The sequence below is a fragment of the Callithrix jacchus genome, chromosome 18 (assembly GCF_049354715.1).
Source record: "Callithrix jacchus isolate 240 chromosome 18, calJac240_pri, whole genome shotgun sequence".
NCBI lineage: Eukaryota > Metazoa > Chordata > Mammalia > Primates > Cebidae > Callithrix > Callithrix jacchus.
Window position 1 is genome coordinate 40,829,720 of NC_133519.1, and position 17,192 is coordinate 40,846,911.

The 17,192-nt window shown below is 48.5% G+C and overlaps 1 protein-coding gene across 50 annotated transcripts in view; it reads right to left on the reverse strand.

Annotated features, from left to right (window-relative positions):
• Positions 1 to 10,953: 10,953 nt before the first annotated feature.
• Positions 10,954 to 17,192, reverse strand: part of RGS8 (regulator of G protein signaling 8) — a 42,516-nt gene continuing 36,277 nt past the window's right edge. For 38 of the 50 annotated variants that reach the window (XM_078355096.1, XM_054247658.2, XM_078355089.1 and 35 more), the window contains one exon: positions 10,954 to 15,948. In XM_078355096.1, the coding sequence (XP_078211222.1) occupies positions 15,766 to 15,948 (183 nt within the window). In that variant the 3' untranslated portion in view covers positions 10,954 to 15,765. The remainder of the gene's footprint in view (positions 15,949 to 17,192) is intronic. The other 12 variants (XR_013528988.1, XR_013528983.1, XR_013528979.1 and 9 more) reach the window with 1 other exon arrangement.

Genomic DNA, 17,192 nt, shown 5'->3' on the forward strand with positions numbered 1-17,192 from the left:
TTTTAGAAGCCTTATGGAAATTATTGCTGCTTGAACTGGCCTCTGAGAAACCCTCGAGGGCCTCTGCAGGCCATGGTGAGGTCCAGCCGACAGCACCCTGGCCTCCCTCCTCCTCCTCTACCTTCTCTGCCTTTCCTTGCTTCTACCTCCACCTTATTCAAAGCAGCTCCCTTTTCATTTTAGGTATTGAAGTTTTAACTAAAGTTTTCTTTAACAAAAAGATTTCCACTTTTTTAAGCCACTCCACTGAACTATAAATTCCTTAAAGATAGGAATCATGTGTATATTATTCTCCTTTGTATCTTTAGCTATGTACAGTGTCTGAGCACATTCTGAACACTCAATAGAAACTTTTAATTGAAATAAAGCAACCCAACTTGGACTGGAAAGATGGGCTCTGTTCAATTTAGCCAAATCTTACATAAGATGTATTCCTGAGTGTCCAATCTGGGTTGGGCTCCAGTGAATGGAGAAAGGCTCCTATTGGGAGTGAGATCAGAGGCCTCTTCTGCAGCCAGCTCCATAGGAAGCAGTAATAAAAGCATCGCCTTGGTCTTATGTAAGCTTTTACTATTTATAAAACACTTTCATATACCTTATCTCAAAAAAGAGCTCCCAAATATCTTCCCTACTCACAAAGACATAAAGACAAGCAAATATCCAGAGTTTCAAATATGTGGGAGGGTAGGGGAGAAGAGAAGGCAGGTCACATTTTCAGCTAGGACAAACCCGAGCCCTTCCTGCATGCTGTGCAGGGCACCCAAAGGGCCTTTTATAAACTCTTCCTTCTCTCCCAAATTCTGACTGATGCTCAGAATCTCACCAAGCGTTATCCCGACTTGGTGGAACTGAGGCTTTTGTCTCAGCTAAATGTAAATGTGGTTGTTGTGATGGGCACACATTAGTCATCCTCCATTTACCACGTCGTGTGGCAGGATTGGCTCTGTGGAAAGGTCAGTAATGAATGGCAGAGATATTTCTAACTGAGCTGGGGACCTCTAGAGCCACCCCCCTCCCCCCCGCCGAAGTCTCATAAATGTGCCTTGGTCAAAATCTGCAGACACCACCCCCGCCTCTGAGTTAGACAGGCAGGGGTGACCTAAGATACAGGATGCCCTCACTTCCTGTCTGTGGCAGTGGACAACGCCCACCGCCGTCCATCACCTCCACCCACTCCTGGTTTCTGTACCCACATTTTTGCTGTTTATCTCTGGGTAACCCCATCTGCCCTAAGAAACTGTGGCAAGTCTGTTTCTTACCTAGAAAATGAATATTTGGAGACATTGAATGGTTAGATACTGTGAAGATTTTTTTTTAAGTATATAAAAAGCTTAGCACCATGGCCAGCACAGAATGGGTGTTCAGTATATCTCTGTCTTGAAAATAAATGGCAGAGTTCACTCCAGGCTTCCTATCTGTCTCACAGACTAAATCATGAATCATGGGCTGGGCTAAGTAACATTTTTGGTAAAAAGAAGTAACTTTCTCCGGTGAAGCCTAACAATTTTTCAAAGGCCTGTGGTTTGTAAAATCACCAGTTCCCCTAATCAATCCTCTCCCGCGGCTTCCCTCACCATCGGGCTCTCCAGGATTGCTGTTCAGATCTCTTTTCCCGCCCGGGACTGCTCTAATTGTTTGATTCCCTTGGTTCCATGTGGCACACGGTTGAGAAAAGAGGCACCTGTGTGTGTGACTTGTCACATCTTTTCCAGGTGTGCTACTCCAACGGATATAGGGCTCAGGAGACATGAATGGGAATGAGGAAACCACTCCCAACCCATGACAAATGTCACCTATCTGTCCCACCAATTGTCAGCATTGAAAGTCAAAGTGATGCTTTCCTGTCAAATCTGGCAAAGCCGTTTCCACTCCAGCTGGAGTGAGCATACCAGCCAATCTCCCAGAGGGAAACTAGGGCTCTGGAGAGGACATGGGGTTCAGATTCAGGAAACATTTTTGGAATGTCCACTCTGTGCTCAGCATTGTGTTGGTTGTGAGTGTGTGTGTTTTCTTCACATTCCAGGCATTCCAAGTTGCATTCCACAGATGAGAAAAGCAGGGCTCAGTGAAGCTAAGTAACTTGCCCACCTACAGCCAGCGAGTGAGACTGTTTGCAAGATTCTATAGCTCCAAGTCCAAGTCCAAGGTACTTTCCATTAAGCCCACAGATATCATTTCAGGTGCAACCTCAGGCCACCTTCTCCAGGCTCCTCCTAGAATATTACATATCACACAATCTCTCCCCTCTGAACACCAAGGGCATGGCTTGTGCCCATATATGTGAGCCTCACAAAGGACTGCAAGCTACCTAGGCTCAAGAGTTGTGTCTTGTTCTTTTCATCCACGGATGGAATGCAGGGCACACAGGAAAACAAGAGTATACTGGGGGCACTTCGTAGACTCAAAGCCTTCTCATATATCCTGTCCCCGCAACTCTGTAACGTAGGACAGAGAAGATTTATTTGTTCTGGGGTGGGGCAGGAGGGTAGAGGAAGGGAGGGAAGAAAGGGAAGGAAGTTAGTGGGTGATTTAGGATTCAGCCATAAAGGATCAAAGCACTAAGAATCCTGAATGATGGGAACGAAGATAAAGCCCCTGCTTGGCTAGGAGAATAGAGAGATTAACTTTATTTTTGAACACCTACTAGATGACAGCTAGTGTATTAGTAGGTCATGATGTACATTATCTCATTTAATGCAATCCCACAATCCCTGCAACCATATTTGCTAATAGACCTCAGTGCACAAAATTAAATTAATCTTTGTAATCCTTGATTCATTTCAAGCTCTCCTTATTGGTACATGCTTGGGTCTTAGGTATTTATTTGTTCTCTCTTTCCATCACTTATTTTAGTGATTTGATGAATAGCCTTGATCCTATACTCAACCCAGGAATTACACTGATGGTAACTTATATCTACTCATCTGCTCCTTCCCTGTCCTTTCCCTCCCTTCCCTTACCCAATACAACCCCATCCCCAATTATTTCCTTGCTCTCTTTTGGATTTATTGCATGTATATGGAAACCTTAAAACATATTTCTTATTTTAATTATATTTAAATTATAATAAAAGAACTTGCCTTTCCCCAATATTATTGTGCTAAGTTTCATCTATATGGTTACAATAGTATCCCTAGAGTTCATTTATTTTCACAGCCTTATGAAATCCACTGTGCACACGTACCACAGCTTATGCTTCTCATTCTTCTCATAAGAGCCCAGTCTTTTGATCTTGCTAACAGTGGTGCTAAGAATATTCTTGTATGTGTTTTCCCATGTTCACTTATAAAAATGTTTCTGAGATTTACATATCTAGAAGTGGAGTTGCTGGGTCCATTTTACAGATGAGGTAACTGAGGCTAACAGAAGTTAATGAGACTGTTCAAAATCATACACCAAGTAAATAACCAGAATCAGGATTTGAATCCAGGACTGCTATAAAGAAAAAAATGGGGACAGGGGATGTAGGGGGAAATCAGAGTGATGAGGAAACTACCCAAGCTTGAGGCAAGAATTTCTGTTTCCTGAAGGCTCTGGGCACTTGCATACCTGTTTTCCTTGCCTTGGCCTATGCTGGGAAGCCCGGAGGTTAGAAAACCTCTGGTGCTGGCTCTGAACAAGAACCCTTTAATCTCCAGGACTCAGAGAGTTGTTGTGGGAGGGGCAAATCCTCCTGGGCTTCAGGACAAGCTTGTTCCCAAGACACTTACTTCCTCCCATCAAATAAGGTATGCCCAGGCTCTGCCCCAGCCGGGCCCCGCCTTCCTCCACAGAACACGGACACAAAGCCTGAGGATCCCTTGATGGAGGGCTCTGGCCCTCTGGCCCAGCCTGTCCCCCACCCCAACCCATACATCCATGAATTAGGGTGAGGCCACCCACAGAGCCATTTAATTATCCCGAGTGCAAGGCCATGCTGCAGGCGCATGAAACAGGAAGGAAAAACAAGACCTTCGGCTGCACTATGATGTCAGCGATGGGGCAGATGGGCATTCAAATAATTAAAATTACCAGGCAAATATGCCCTTGGCACACCAGCTGTTCGCTGCCCTCAGGCTTACAGGGTTCACCAATCTGTGTCTATTTAAGTCATGGCCGGGCCCATAAAACCCCCCTCCAGAGTCCCTTCAGGCTCAGGGATAGGAGTCTCACTCTTTCCCAAGGCCACAGATCTTCCCACAGCCCGGCCTTCTTCTGGTGGAATGTACTGAAGACTTCAAGGGAGATAAGGGGAGAATGTGAATCATAGCTGGAAAAATGCCCTAATACTGAAACCGTACAGATAGAGGGTCAGGGTATCATCTTTGCACAGAAGGACAGCCCCGTGTCACCTTGATGCATCACAGAACATGTAGGTGTTAATCATGTATCCTATAAGAGTCTTGGCCAAGAAGTATCAGATTTGAGTCTTGCCCTCCGAGAGTTTATGGTCTTGGTAAAAAGGAGAGAATCAACAGTAGAGGCAGTGTGGCAGCAATTGGTTCTGATCAGGCCTGCAGGATAGGCTGCATGTGATCCTGTGGAGGGGAAGGGAGAGGGGGCTAAAGCCCCAGAATTCCTCCACAGTGGCCTGGCCTCACCAACCCCTGCCCAGCCTCCTGCTAGCTGCTCTAGCTTTGGTACAAGGAAGTAGGAGCAGGTCAAGGGGCTGCTGAGACAAAAAGGTCAGCTGGCAAGGACAGCTGAGGGGGTCCCTACGCATGGGACCTCAGCATGCTAAGAGGTCCCTGTGCATGGGACCTTAGGTGGGGCGGGCACCTGGGCCACTTTGGGGAACTAATAGCCCAGGCTGGCAAAAACACACTGTGCTCTCTCACCACTGTCCCTCCAGCCCTTTATTCTAGGGGTCAGGCTCCGACACTCCTGCTCAAAAAAGGACTTGGCGTGGGCTGGTGAGCAGGTGGCCAGCAGCTGCTCCCTTGACAGAGCAAGTTTATCTCCATGGTTGCAGAGCAGGCCCAGGGGCTGCCCCTCTGCATGAGAATGTGTCCTCCTGGCTGAAACAAGTCTCTCCACTTAGTCGCCTGCAAAGGGCCATTGGCTGGTGGGATGAGCGAGGGTCCCCTAGCTCCCTTCCTCTTCTGCAAGTCACTTTATCACAGCAACTGCAGCCCCTGAGTCCAGAAGGCAAGCCTATTTTCCCTCTGATCTTGGACCAGTCCTCACTGGGCCTGCCCCATTTCAACCACACCATGGCCAAAGCAAGGGCCAAGAATGTTTATGAGTGCCCACTCCACATTCATCCCCAAAAGCCAACTCTCCTTCTTCCCATATTGCAGGGAGACAGGGGAGGAGGTTTGCCCTGACCCAGCATGCCACTGTCTCCTAGGCTGCTGTGATTTGGATGTGATTATGATGCACACAGTCCCACAGCCCATTCCCAGCTCCTCACCCCTTCCTTGCTATTTCCCGGGAGATGCTGCCAATCTAGGCCCTGAGAAGTTACAGGTTTCAATCAACCTTACTTATCGGTTAAAAAAAAAAAAAAAAAAAAAAAAACCTGGCCTAATAAAGCACCTACTGGAAAATCCTGACAATTTCATTTTTAGAACATACGCCGAAAACCATTGCCTTTAATATCCCAGCAAACCTACATGCAGCTGTTCTGACATTGAGGTGGGTTTCATTTTAATCTATTCCAGAGCCACTTACAAACTCTACACCTTGAATGAGAACATCCACATCAGTTCTGTTTCCAGTGTTTCCCACAAGTCAAGCCAAAAGTACAGTTCTGGTCAGCCCAGGACAAACAGGATAAGAGCATGTCGAAAGTACGTGATCAGTCGATTTGACTCAGGGATTTTATGCTGTGTTTTCTTTTGTTTTTAACTCTGCCAACTCAAATATCCAGTTAGTCTGCTTGCATTTGGGGGGTTGCAGTGAAAGCCTGTGTGAGCAGTGCATGAGCCCTGTTATATTTAGCTCATAGGGCACCTGGGGTGGGCTGCTAACACCCTGGTTGGGGCAGAGCACCGTTCTGAATGAAAGGCACTTCGTTTTGTTTCTAGCTGACAGACGGCCTCCTTTTCTGCAAGTGCACTTACATCAACCCAGCTCCATTGACTCTCTGCTCCTAACTGCTCCACGACAGCCTCTGATCCCCAGACAAGATTTAGAGACCTAGTGCTCAGATATCTACAAGCCAGGGTATCTCCAATACTCACAGCTGTTAATTTTGAGGCACCTGCTCAGTATCAGGTCCTGCTTCAGATGCTTTGCACATCAGCTCTCATCCTTGCAGCAACCTGCCTGGAAATGTGTCTAATAAGAAAACTGAGGCTATGAGCAGCCAAGCACCATCCCTGGTGTTTCACACACGCAGAGTAAGCCACAGCATCAGGATTCCAACTCAGGCCCGTCCACATCCAAATCCCACCTCTATTGCCACATCACATGGCTCTGGGGAGAGCGCTGTGCCACTCGTGGCGCCTGCAGGCTGGTATTAGTGTGTAAGGAGATGGGAGCAACTTCTCTCTCCTGGAGAAGACCATGTCTGCAGCCTGCACCCCACAGATGTGTTCTCGGCAGATTCAGGGGATGGAGCAACACTGGTCCTCAGAGTTGTGGGTAGGGCCAGGACTCCGCCCCCCAGGAAGAATGACATGCTCGAGGATGTGGGCTGCTTGTGCCCTGGGAGAAAGCAGCACACTGACCAACCTAATCAGAGCGGGAGAGAGTGCAAAGGGAGAGAAGCAAGACAAATGTGCATGGCTGTGCCTGTTCCCGCTGCCAGGAAACAAACAGCTTGGGCGGAGAATTGGCTAGTCCAGTTTCTAGTGGACTTTGCAGCGTCTTTTAGCCAGCATTTCCCACCAGCCCTCCAGCTTCTCCAGGAGCCCGCATTTCTGAGCACGCAGAAGACAGAGAACTGACCTTCCCATTTCTCCTCCTACCTTCACCCCTAGCTGATCGGCACTGGTATGGACTCATCTGTGCCATCCTGTAACCTGACAACACCCCACCACCCCCATTTCCTCCCCCCTGCCATCCCGTCACCTGGGCACCTGCCCCACTCCCACCCTTCCCCATATTTCCATCTAGTCCACAGCACAGTAGAGGTTCAGAGCACCAGCTCTGGATTTCTAAACCCAGGGTTCTAAATCCCAATTCTGTCACATACACACTGTATGGCCTTGGGCAGATCATGGAAGTACCTCTCTGTGCTCCGGTTTCCTTACCCGTACGTGGGAATTAATAACAGTATCTGTCTGTGATGGGCTGAACTGAGCTACCCAAATTCCTATGATGAAGGCTAACCCTAGTACCTCAAAATATGACTGTATTTAGGGATAGGACTTGTAAGAGGTGATTAAGTTAAATGAGGCCATTAGGATGGGGCTTTACTATGACTGGTGTTCTTATAAGAAGAGGAAGAGACACCAAGGGTTAGGGTTCAGAGGAAAGATTATGAGGACGCAGCAAGAAGGCAGCCATCTACAAGCCGAAAGAGACCTCAGAAGAAAGCAACCCTGCCAGCACCTTGATCTTGCACTTCTAGCTTCCGGAACTGTGAGACAACAAAACTCGTTTCAGCCACGCAGTCTGTGGTACTTTGTTTTGGTGGCCCAAGCAAACTCAAACATTGCCTCATATAATTGTTGCAGGGGCAAGGCTTGGTGGCGCATGCCTGTAATTCCAGCTACTTAGGTGGCTGGGGTGGAAGGAATGCTTGATCCCGGGAGTTCGAGACCAGCCTGGGCAACATAGTGAGACACTGTCTCTACAAAACAATTTTTTTTAATTAGCTAGGCATAATGGTGCACACCTGCAATCCCAGCTACTCACAAGGCAGAGGTGAAACGATTGCTGATTCCAGGAGTTTGAGGCTGCGGTGAGCTATGATAGCACCACTGTACTCCAGATCCATCTCTAAAATAATAATAATAAAGAACCGTTGCAGGGACCCAACTAGATAAAGCATCTAAATTGTTGATGAAGTGCCTGGCCCCTGAGTGTTTCCTATTAGCACAGCCGCTTCTCATTATGCAGCTATTTCCTTTCTGTCCCACTCATTTCGTAAGTGCCAAGGCTTATAAAGCATTAAGTCTTTCTAAGAATCAAGTCAGTTCAATGAGGGTCCAGGTTTTAGATTTCTTGCCTCCACCCCCAATCTGCCCAAGTGCCTAACCTATAAGAGGTGCTTAAAAAATATTTGCAGATGTAATGTTCTTCCAATAAATATTTAGGAACTAGGGCAGCGAACAAAAGAGACCCAGGGGTCTGGAATTACAGTCTCTCTCTACCTTCAGGGATTTTAGAGTTTAGTAGGGAAGGGATGTGATGTTGATTCTATATCATTTGCTTTGAGTGTTTTTCTTTTGCGTTTATCTGAGAAGCAAGTGAGCTATGAATGAGGTGCTGAATTGACTCCGTGGTGATTCCAATGTGAGAGAATGATGCCACTTAGCACACACTGTGGGCCTACTATGTGCCACATTCTTCCCTGCTTAATGTTCGTAATGACCCCAAGCAGTTGACTCTGTCATTATTTTAGTTTTACAGATGAGGAAACTGAGGCAGGGGGAAGTAAATTTCCTAGAATCACACCACTTGTAAGAGTTAAAGCTGAGATTCAAACCCAATCTGGCATCGCAGCCCAAATGGTCAGGAAGAGCATGCTCACGTGACCCTAGTCCAAATGATCAGGAAGCGCGTGCTCACCTAACTCCAGTCAAAGGCTCTCAGGCTTGTGGCTTTTCTATTTCCATGGCTGGGCATCCAGCCAGTGAGCTGGGGTGTGGACTGGGATGTCCCTCTGTGCTGTGGAATAAGGCATGAACAGGGAAGGCAGCACCCATAGCATGTCCCCACCCTTTCCCTCCAGCTTTATTCCCCTTTTTGGATAGGGGACGAGGACAGACTCTAAAATGGACTGATTATTTGTGTTCAGCCCCTAAAACTTACATACTGAAGCCCTAACCCTAATGGGATGATATTTAAAGGTGGAGCCTGTGGGAGGTGATTAGGCCATGAGGGTGGAGCCCTCGTGAATGGGATTAGTGACTTTTACCAGGAACCAGAGAGCTAGGCAGCATTCCTTCCATCGTGTGAGGATACAAGAAGCAGCCAACAGTCCACAACCTGGAAGAGAGCCCGGCCGTGCTGGCGCGCTGATCCTGGACTTCCGGCCTCCAGAACTGTGAGGATCGGTGTCGGTTGTTTATAAACCACCATTCTATGGTGCTTTGTTACAGCAGTCCAGACAGACCCAGACAGGCCCCAGCTAAGGAGCACACTCCAGAAGGAGTTATCTCAGTGACCTCTGTTGTCTCTCTCCATGGCTTTGTTCGTAGAAGGGACTTGGCTTGTGTTTCTCCACATGTGCTGCATGTTAGTGAGATGCTGGGCATAGTGCAAAGGGTCTTCCACATGGAAGAGCCTCTGTCAAGGCCTAGAAGAGTGATCTCAGATACCAGAGCAGGTTCCAGACCAAGCCAACACTCCAGGGAGGGAGTGGAGAACCAGTGGGTGGCACTGAGAACCTGTCCCCCAGCAGGGGCTGGAGGAACCTGTGAAGGTTTTTGGAGAGAGCTGTTTGTGCGCTGTGAACCCCAGCCCCCTGAAGGAGGGCAGGTGAGGTGTCTACCTCTCACCTCACTCTAAGGGAGTGTGGGTTCCCTGGGTCTTTGGAGCCTGACATGTGCCCCCTGATGCTTGAGGACCCAGGAGACTGGTGTCTATTCCAGCCTGGAAAATAAAAAATGTGAGCAGCTGGCTGGCTGGGGGCACTGGCTGCAGAGCAAGAAGAGCAGCTGCTTTCTTCTAATTCTAGGGAAAAATAAGATCCAAATGGTGCCAATGGGCCCGCTGTGGGCCTCTGGAGAGAAAGACTAGCTTGAATTCAAGCTAGGACCTGTCCAAGCGGGCAAGCAGACTGCAGAAGGGAGAAGCTGGGGCACTGTTGAGAAGGAACGGTCCACCAGCCAGAGGGAATCATTCACCCTCACTGGGAGACTGTCAGGGGCAGATTCCCAAGACAGAGCATCTCCAATGAACCAGGAAGGACTCCCCTTCCCCTCTACAGAGTCCTCCCAGGCTGGAGAGCCCACCGATGGCATCTTCAGCAGGCCTGACCCCCCACTCACACCCCTCATCCCTTACCTCTGATCTTTCCCCTTTCACACTCTCAGAGGGGTCAGGAGCCCCAGGTGGGAATAGCAGCAGAAGGAGTAGAAGCGCAAAGCCAGAAAGACAGAAACCAGCCACACCCCTCCCCAGCAGTGGACCCCTGTCTGCAGCAGCCTGACACGCCACAGCTCCTTGACCAGTCTACAAAATTGGAATTGAGGGTAATCATTGGCTTTACAAAAGGACTTTTCTTTTAACCCAAAGAATTTACAGCTGATGAAACATCAGCTTTCCTTTGAAGACAGACCTTTTCCAGAGCGTTTTCCATTATTTGGATAATTAAGCTTTTACATCTCCGTCTTATCATCCCACTTGAAGAATGAGCTTTTGTGAGCAGATACAGTGCCTTATTCTCCTTCCATCCCCTCCACAAGACCTGATCACCAGAGGCACTTAAAGATCTGATGACTAATACATACTTTTCAGGGACATATTGATTAGATAAAGTGAGCTACAGCCCTAAGCAAGATCAACCCACTGCATTTCCAGATTTTTCCAGCTGAACAAATACACAAACCATCCTCACCCTTTTGTCTATCTGCCTTTTCAAGCAGTAGGTGGTAGTAATAAAACCACCACCTCGAATTGGTAAAGCACTTTACAGTTTCAAAGCCACTCTCATAACCCACTGTCACTCTCCACCCCACCCTTATCCCCGAGCCATACCCATCTATTTTTACCCACACCCCTGCTTCTCCTGATGGCCAGCCCTGTGCCAGCCACTGCCAGGTGGAGCCACGTGGCCCCCCTCCAGCGAGTCCATGTGTCGTGGAGAGTTTCCTCACAAAGAGTCAGCTGGGCAGTGGGCAGAGAGCAGAGGGCAGCTTGTTCAGGTTCTGTTTATTATGGTCTCACAGCCTTGTTTATAGTAAAGGTGAATGACATTGTTCCACTTTACACAGTAATGAAACAACTCAGTGAGGACTCCATCAGCCAAGCAGTTGATAACGGCAGATGAGCTGCTACAAATCTGTTGTGCTTGCCGCGTGACTCAGCTAATGCTATGGGGTTGGAGTGCACACAGAGCCCAGCCACCTTTCCCACACCTGGCAGAGGGAAGGGAGTGGAAGGACCCGAAGGGAGTAAACATCGAGAAACCGTTTATTGAAACGACCCAGAGCCCAACCTAGGAAGGCCAGTGGCCCCATCCTGAAGTCTCCCATCTAGGTCCGCAGCATCTTTCGGAGTCCCGAGAGGCCACAGGGGCAGGAAGGCATCTCTGCTCTTGGTGTCTTCCTCCACCATCTCATGCCGAGTGGCTTCTAACCCAGAGGGATGCAGATTTAAAGAGGCCTGACACTTGGCAGAGTGGAGGGCGGCCTGGGATGGAAGACCACAATACCTCCGCCTTACGTGGAAGTGGCACAGACAGGGTCTGGACGCTGTCGTCGCTGGGAGACCATCTTGCCTCTGCATTTGTTTCTCCTCCCTTCTCCTCTGGTGCATGGAGAAGCAGACACCATGTTAGTGGCTGGTCTCTCCCACCTGCTCCTTCCTCTTCAGTCTTCCCCATTCCACCCTCCCCCAGCTCTCAGCACAGTAACTTCACAGCTTTCCCTCACAGCAGAGCCAGCTGAGCTGCGCAGGTCAAGCGCCCAGGTCCTGCACCCAGAGGCCAGGCCTGCAGCCTGTGCAGAATGCTCTTTCACAGCTTTGGTTTATTCAGAGCAGCAGTTCTGGGGAGAGCACCGGAGACTAAAATCAACTAGGACCTTCCCAGCTGCCCACCCAACCTGGTACCGAAGAGGGAATGGTGAGGTCTTGGAGAGGCCTCACAGATCTTGATATCCCCAGGACGTGAAATTTTCCACTGAGAAATTTGGAAGTTGTGTTACTACTATTGTCACTACTAAGACACACTTCACTCACAGCCTGAGTGGGGGTTCCAACTACCTTCTCGCGTGGCCTTGGGTACAGAGGCACAGCCTAACACAAAATGGCCAAACACAGGGGCACAGGAAAACAGACAGGGGAAACGGCCCAGGAGGCGAGCTTGGAGGAGGCAAGGCTCAGAAAGCATGACAGAGCGCCCTTCAATCAAGGGCCCGTCTGGCTGCCACCTTCGGCATGGCAGCTGCCCAGCAATGCACACCTTGGGCCAAAACACCTTTATCTCAAAGGAGCAAGTCAGACCCAGAGGGCATAGAGGCAGCCATCCTGAGTGAGGCTCCAGGGCTGGCCAGGTTCCTGGTTATCTACTGCTTGCATCTGGAGATGCGCCAGCCCCCGTGGCCCACACAGCTGCTTTTCCCCCCGGCTGTGCTCCTCCTCACTCCTTAGACCAATGCTGCCCATTGGAATCACCTGTGGAGCTTTAAAAAAGACTGATGCCTGGGTCTCTACCAAGAGCTTCTGATTTGGCTGTCCTGAGGTGGGACCCAGACATCTTGGTTTTAAAAACTCTCCAGATGATTCTAAGGAGCAGCCAAGGTCACGCACCACTGTCTAAGACCATCTTTTTTCCAAGTCCACAAGCCAGTAGCCACCTGGAAACTCATTAAAAATAGAGATTTCTGGGCCCCATCTCAGGTCTATCAGATCAGCCTCTCTGGGTGTGCACCTGGGTGTGCACGTGTTACAGGCTTTCCAGGTGACTCCTGTGCATGCTCGAGTTTAATGAGAAAGATTGCCTCAGAGCATTCTTCCTCGCCCCAGAGGTGCCCAAGGCCATGAATGGTTGATATTGACAGTATTCTATTTCGTTTGCCAAGGGCAGTGACAAATCTCGCAGCAGCCCCCAAACAAGTTAGCCCCCCAGTGGGACCAAAGGTCACGAGGGGATGAAGAGCAATTCTAGAAGTCACAGCTCTGCCTGGACTCCTGCCCTGGCCTGCCTGGAACTTGCACAGGCCCAGGACCGAGCAAGCCTCAAGTCCAGAAGGCAAGTCCACAGCACAGGCCCGGCTTGAGGAGCAAAGGAAGACAAGAAATAAATGAAAGTGATACCCACGGCCATGAGCCTGTGGAAGAGGAAATGGGAGAGAGAGGGCAGGACTGAGAACATGGAAGCCCAGGGATGAGGTATGCTTGGATATTGCTCTAGATGTTGTAAACATTACTCTTTCTTTTATCACAGACCAAAATCTGGGTTGGCATGACCAGAGTGCCTAAAAGTGGGCGTCAGAGTGAAGATCTCCGCGCCTCTTGTGGGAAGCAGGGCATACAGGGTATGAGGAAAGCTCCACCCCACGGGAAGATCATGTCTGCCGTGTACTAGTCTAATGCTCACGATTGTCACACACACACGCAAACACATAGAGATGCTTCACAGGAGAACCATACATTCAGCTATCACGTTCCTCTACACATGGACACACACCCACATACCCTTGCTCAGCTGCGGAATTCAGGATACCCACGCTGGGTCTTTCGCACCTCCCCATTGTGGGAGGAAGTCACCAGGGCACCGTGACACCACCATCTGCAGCCTTTGTTTCATCAATAGTTGGCAAGAACTCTAGGCCCCTCTATGAGGCCATCACACAACATGCTTGTTCAGGCTTTTCTCCTTGGGATAGTGAAAGTGGTGAAAAGGCCCCTTTTCAAATGCTTCACATTTCTATAACTCTGCAGTTCCAATTTATATGCACCTCATATTCGACAGTGGAGTTGGCAGCAGATGCACATTTCATATGTAAACAATGTTTAAAATACCCTGTTAGAGAATTTAATCATTAAATTAATTCTGGCAGCTTTATCTAAGAAAGAATGATTTTTTCTTAAAACCAGGGTTGGAAGGATACTACCTGCTCTAACTAGGAACATCCATTTGAGGCACTGGAGTCCTCGAACATGAAATTCCACAGGTCTCTTCAGTGTGAGGGCTAGGACATATATGTTCTTCTCTCCCCTTGAGGTTCACAGTCGCGCCTACCCTCAGTCACAGATAACCGTGTGCCATGGCAGTGCAGAGGGACCTAACGCTACTGGGACTCCAGGGCCTTCTTGGCCTGGTCTAGCTATAGCTAAAAAGGAAGAGATTCTCAAAGTTATTGGAGAGGGACACAAGCACTAGACCACCACCAGCATAATCTTAAAAGGCCCCTTGCCCCTTCAAAGGAGAAGGGATCAGCCCAGTTCTCAATCGCCTGCACTCCAGAGCTTATGGCTAATTATGTGCTACTCCATTTAGTTGAGCTGAAAGTTGTGTTGGTCTGCAGTGAATCCAAATTCACTGATCTTGAATTATCCCAACAGTAACTCCACTCTGATATCCTCTCCACCTGGAAACCAGCCTCTTCCATGCCCCCCTTTCATTTTCTGATCTCTCTGCTAAAGGTTCATCTCCTTGGCACTACTCTTGTGCCAAAGTCTGCTTTTTCCTGGCAGCTAGAGTAGGTTCCAGGCTGCACCCTCATCCTCCAAGGAAGGGTTGCCTGACACATTTCCAAGAGGAGCTGCAGGGTACCATGAAAGCATCTCAGGAAGGTTCTCCACGTCCAGATGTTCAGTGATCTTCTTAGCCATACCTCCTATTTCATGCTTAATTCCGAAAGGTAAAAGATCAAGAAAGAAGCTGCTTCATGGCAGCTGAGAGAGAGAGAGAGAACTTTCTAAGAAAGCATGTTCCCAGGAAGCATGCTGGAAACAGTTTCAGCCTAAATTCCCGTTCTCCCCCATCATAATTACATGACTGTCATGGGAGTGGAGAGGTGGAGATACAGGGAAAGTATTAGGCACCGTGGGAGCACTCCATGCTATAGAAATTCACCTCCCTTTGCCAAGCTGTCATCCTAAGAGATCAGTGATGTGTGATGCTGCAGAGAGGTGAGGGCAGAGAATACACGGAGCAACACACAGGTTATACAGTACCCCCTCCGAATAGAAGTCTACTGGGGCTACATTCCCTGGTCTCTTGACTTCTGGAAAAGTTCTTGGTAGAATTGAGGAAGACTTGCAAGCTGTATCTTTCTTAATGGCAGTTCCACTTCAGAAGTCATGAAGAACATCTCCCAAGACTCTTTCTGGAAATGTAAGGGTAGGGTAGTCTTGTGAATTTCCTAGGCCAAGATGGGAAGTGATCACAATTTTTCACACTGGTCCAATGGAAACAGAAGAAACAAACAACTCCATGGATTTCACTCCTTCTCCGAGAGGTCACCTGTCAATAACAGCACTAGAAACCTGGGATCCCACAGAAACCTCTCTCCTAAGCTGTGAGGTCCCAGTGAGCAGGGCTGGCCACAACAATGTGACAGCAAATCACAGAGGTGAGACTAAGTCGTTCAGCTGTTCCTCCCGGGGATTTACAAGTGGAGAGTCAGGAATCCTAACTGAGGAGGGTGCACGGGTGGTGGGAATCGCATTTGCATTATTTACAGATTAGCCTAGCACAGCAAATCTGCCCTCTCAGCGGAGCTGACCCAAGGCATTATGAAGGGCAAGTTGCTGACCCAGAAAAGGGCAACAGCGGCAAGGTGCTACCACTAACCAAAACACAAATGTGGGTAAATGGAAAAGAGTCCAAGCTCTGGCAGCTGGGTCATACTTTGGAACGGCCCTTCATTCCCTCCTCACCCCAGCCTCCCACCCCGAACACCACCACTTTTGAACACCTATGACATTTCACATTACAGTATGATCGTGGCAGCAAGCGGAGGGGAAAGCCAGTGATTTCCAGGAGTGTCCTTCTGAGGTCTAACTGAGCCTCCTCTGGCTTTGGGACAGCAGATCTAAGTACATTTTGGACCTCAGGAACCTGGGGTAAGAGTCTTTCTCCATGAGGCTGTGTACTTTTCCCTGGGCTTGGTCAAAGCAAGTCAGGGACGGCTCCTGCATGTTCTTCCTCGTGGCTTCTCGGGTCTGGAAGTCGATGTTTACCTAGAGATCGAACAGAGAGCAAGGTCACAGGCCCTCAAGGGCCAAGGTGCCTGGCAGCTGAACCTAACTCTGAAATAATTATAATGATCAATGGCAGCATCTACATGCTTAAGGCCATTTCTGCTTTTCAAATTGCTTCCATGGGGGTCACTCCTTTTGATCACAGCAAGAATCCTGTGGGGTCAGAAGACCAGATATTCTCAGTTCCAATTTATAGATAAGAACACTGAAAAGAAAAGAGAGACTGAAAAGCTTGTTTCAAGTTGTATGGAAGGTTAGTAACAGAGCCAAGGCAAAATCCCAAAGTACTTCAATCCCTAATCCAGGGACCTTCAACACGTGAGGCAACGGGGCAGACCCAAGCCAGCTGCAAATGCAGGTCCCCTGAAGTAAGCTTTCTCTCTTGTTTACTAAGGAAACAAATGCCCTGTGGAGGGAGGCCGTGGTTACAATGCATATCTCTGTTCCAGCCAGCATTATAAAGGGCCCATAGCATCCTAGCCAGCTGGAAGACTTCTTGTATCCCAAGTCAAAGCATAATTGAACGGATCTAAAAATGCGATGCACCTCAACTTGTAGTAGCGAACATTTGTCTTCATTTAAACCCTCCCCTCCCAAGTAAAATTCTGCATTATCACTCAGAACAGCAATATAATAGAAATTCATCCTATTATTATAAATAGTTAAATACTATAAATACTGTAATTACTCATTAATGAGCAGTGGCACATACTGAACAGGTGCTTTACCCCTCATACTCTGGAAGGGAAACTGAGACCCAGAGAGGTTTAGTAATTTGACCAAGATCACATAGCTAGTAAGTGGTGGAGCTAAAATTGAAGCAAGATTTTAAAGCAGATCCACATTTCATTAAGCTGTGCTGCCTTCTACCAGGAAAATGAACATAGACTCGGTAGCATCTCTTCTTACAAAATCCCTGCTAGCACGTGTTTAACAGATGGACAACTAAAACATTCCTAATGGAGCTCCTTTGATGGAAACCCTGGGTTTCTGTTCCTTAGAAAAGATTTTTTTTTTTTCGTCAAGGGCCACCAGAGTGATGAGGCTTAGTTCAGTATAAGAAAGTCCTCATCGGGCCGGGCGCAGTGGCTCACGCCTGTAATCCCAGCACTTTGGGAGGCCAAGGCGGGTGGATCACAAGGTTAAGAGATCGAGACCATCCTGGTCAACATGGTGAAACCCCGTCTCTACTCAAAATACAAAAATTTAGCTGGGCATGGTGG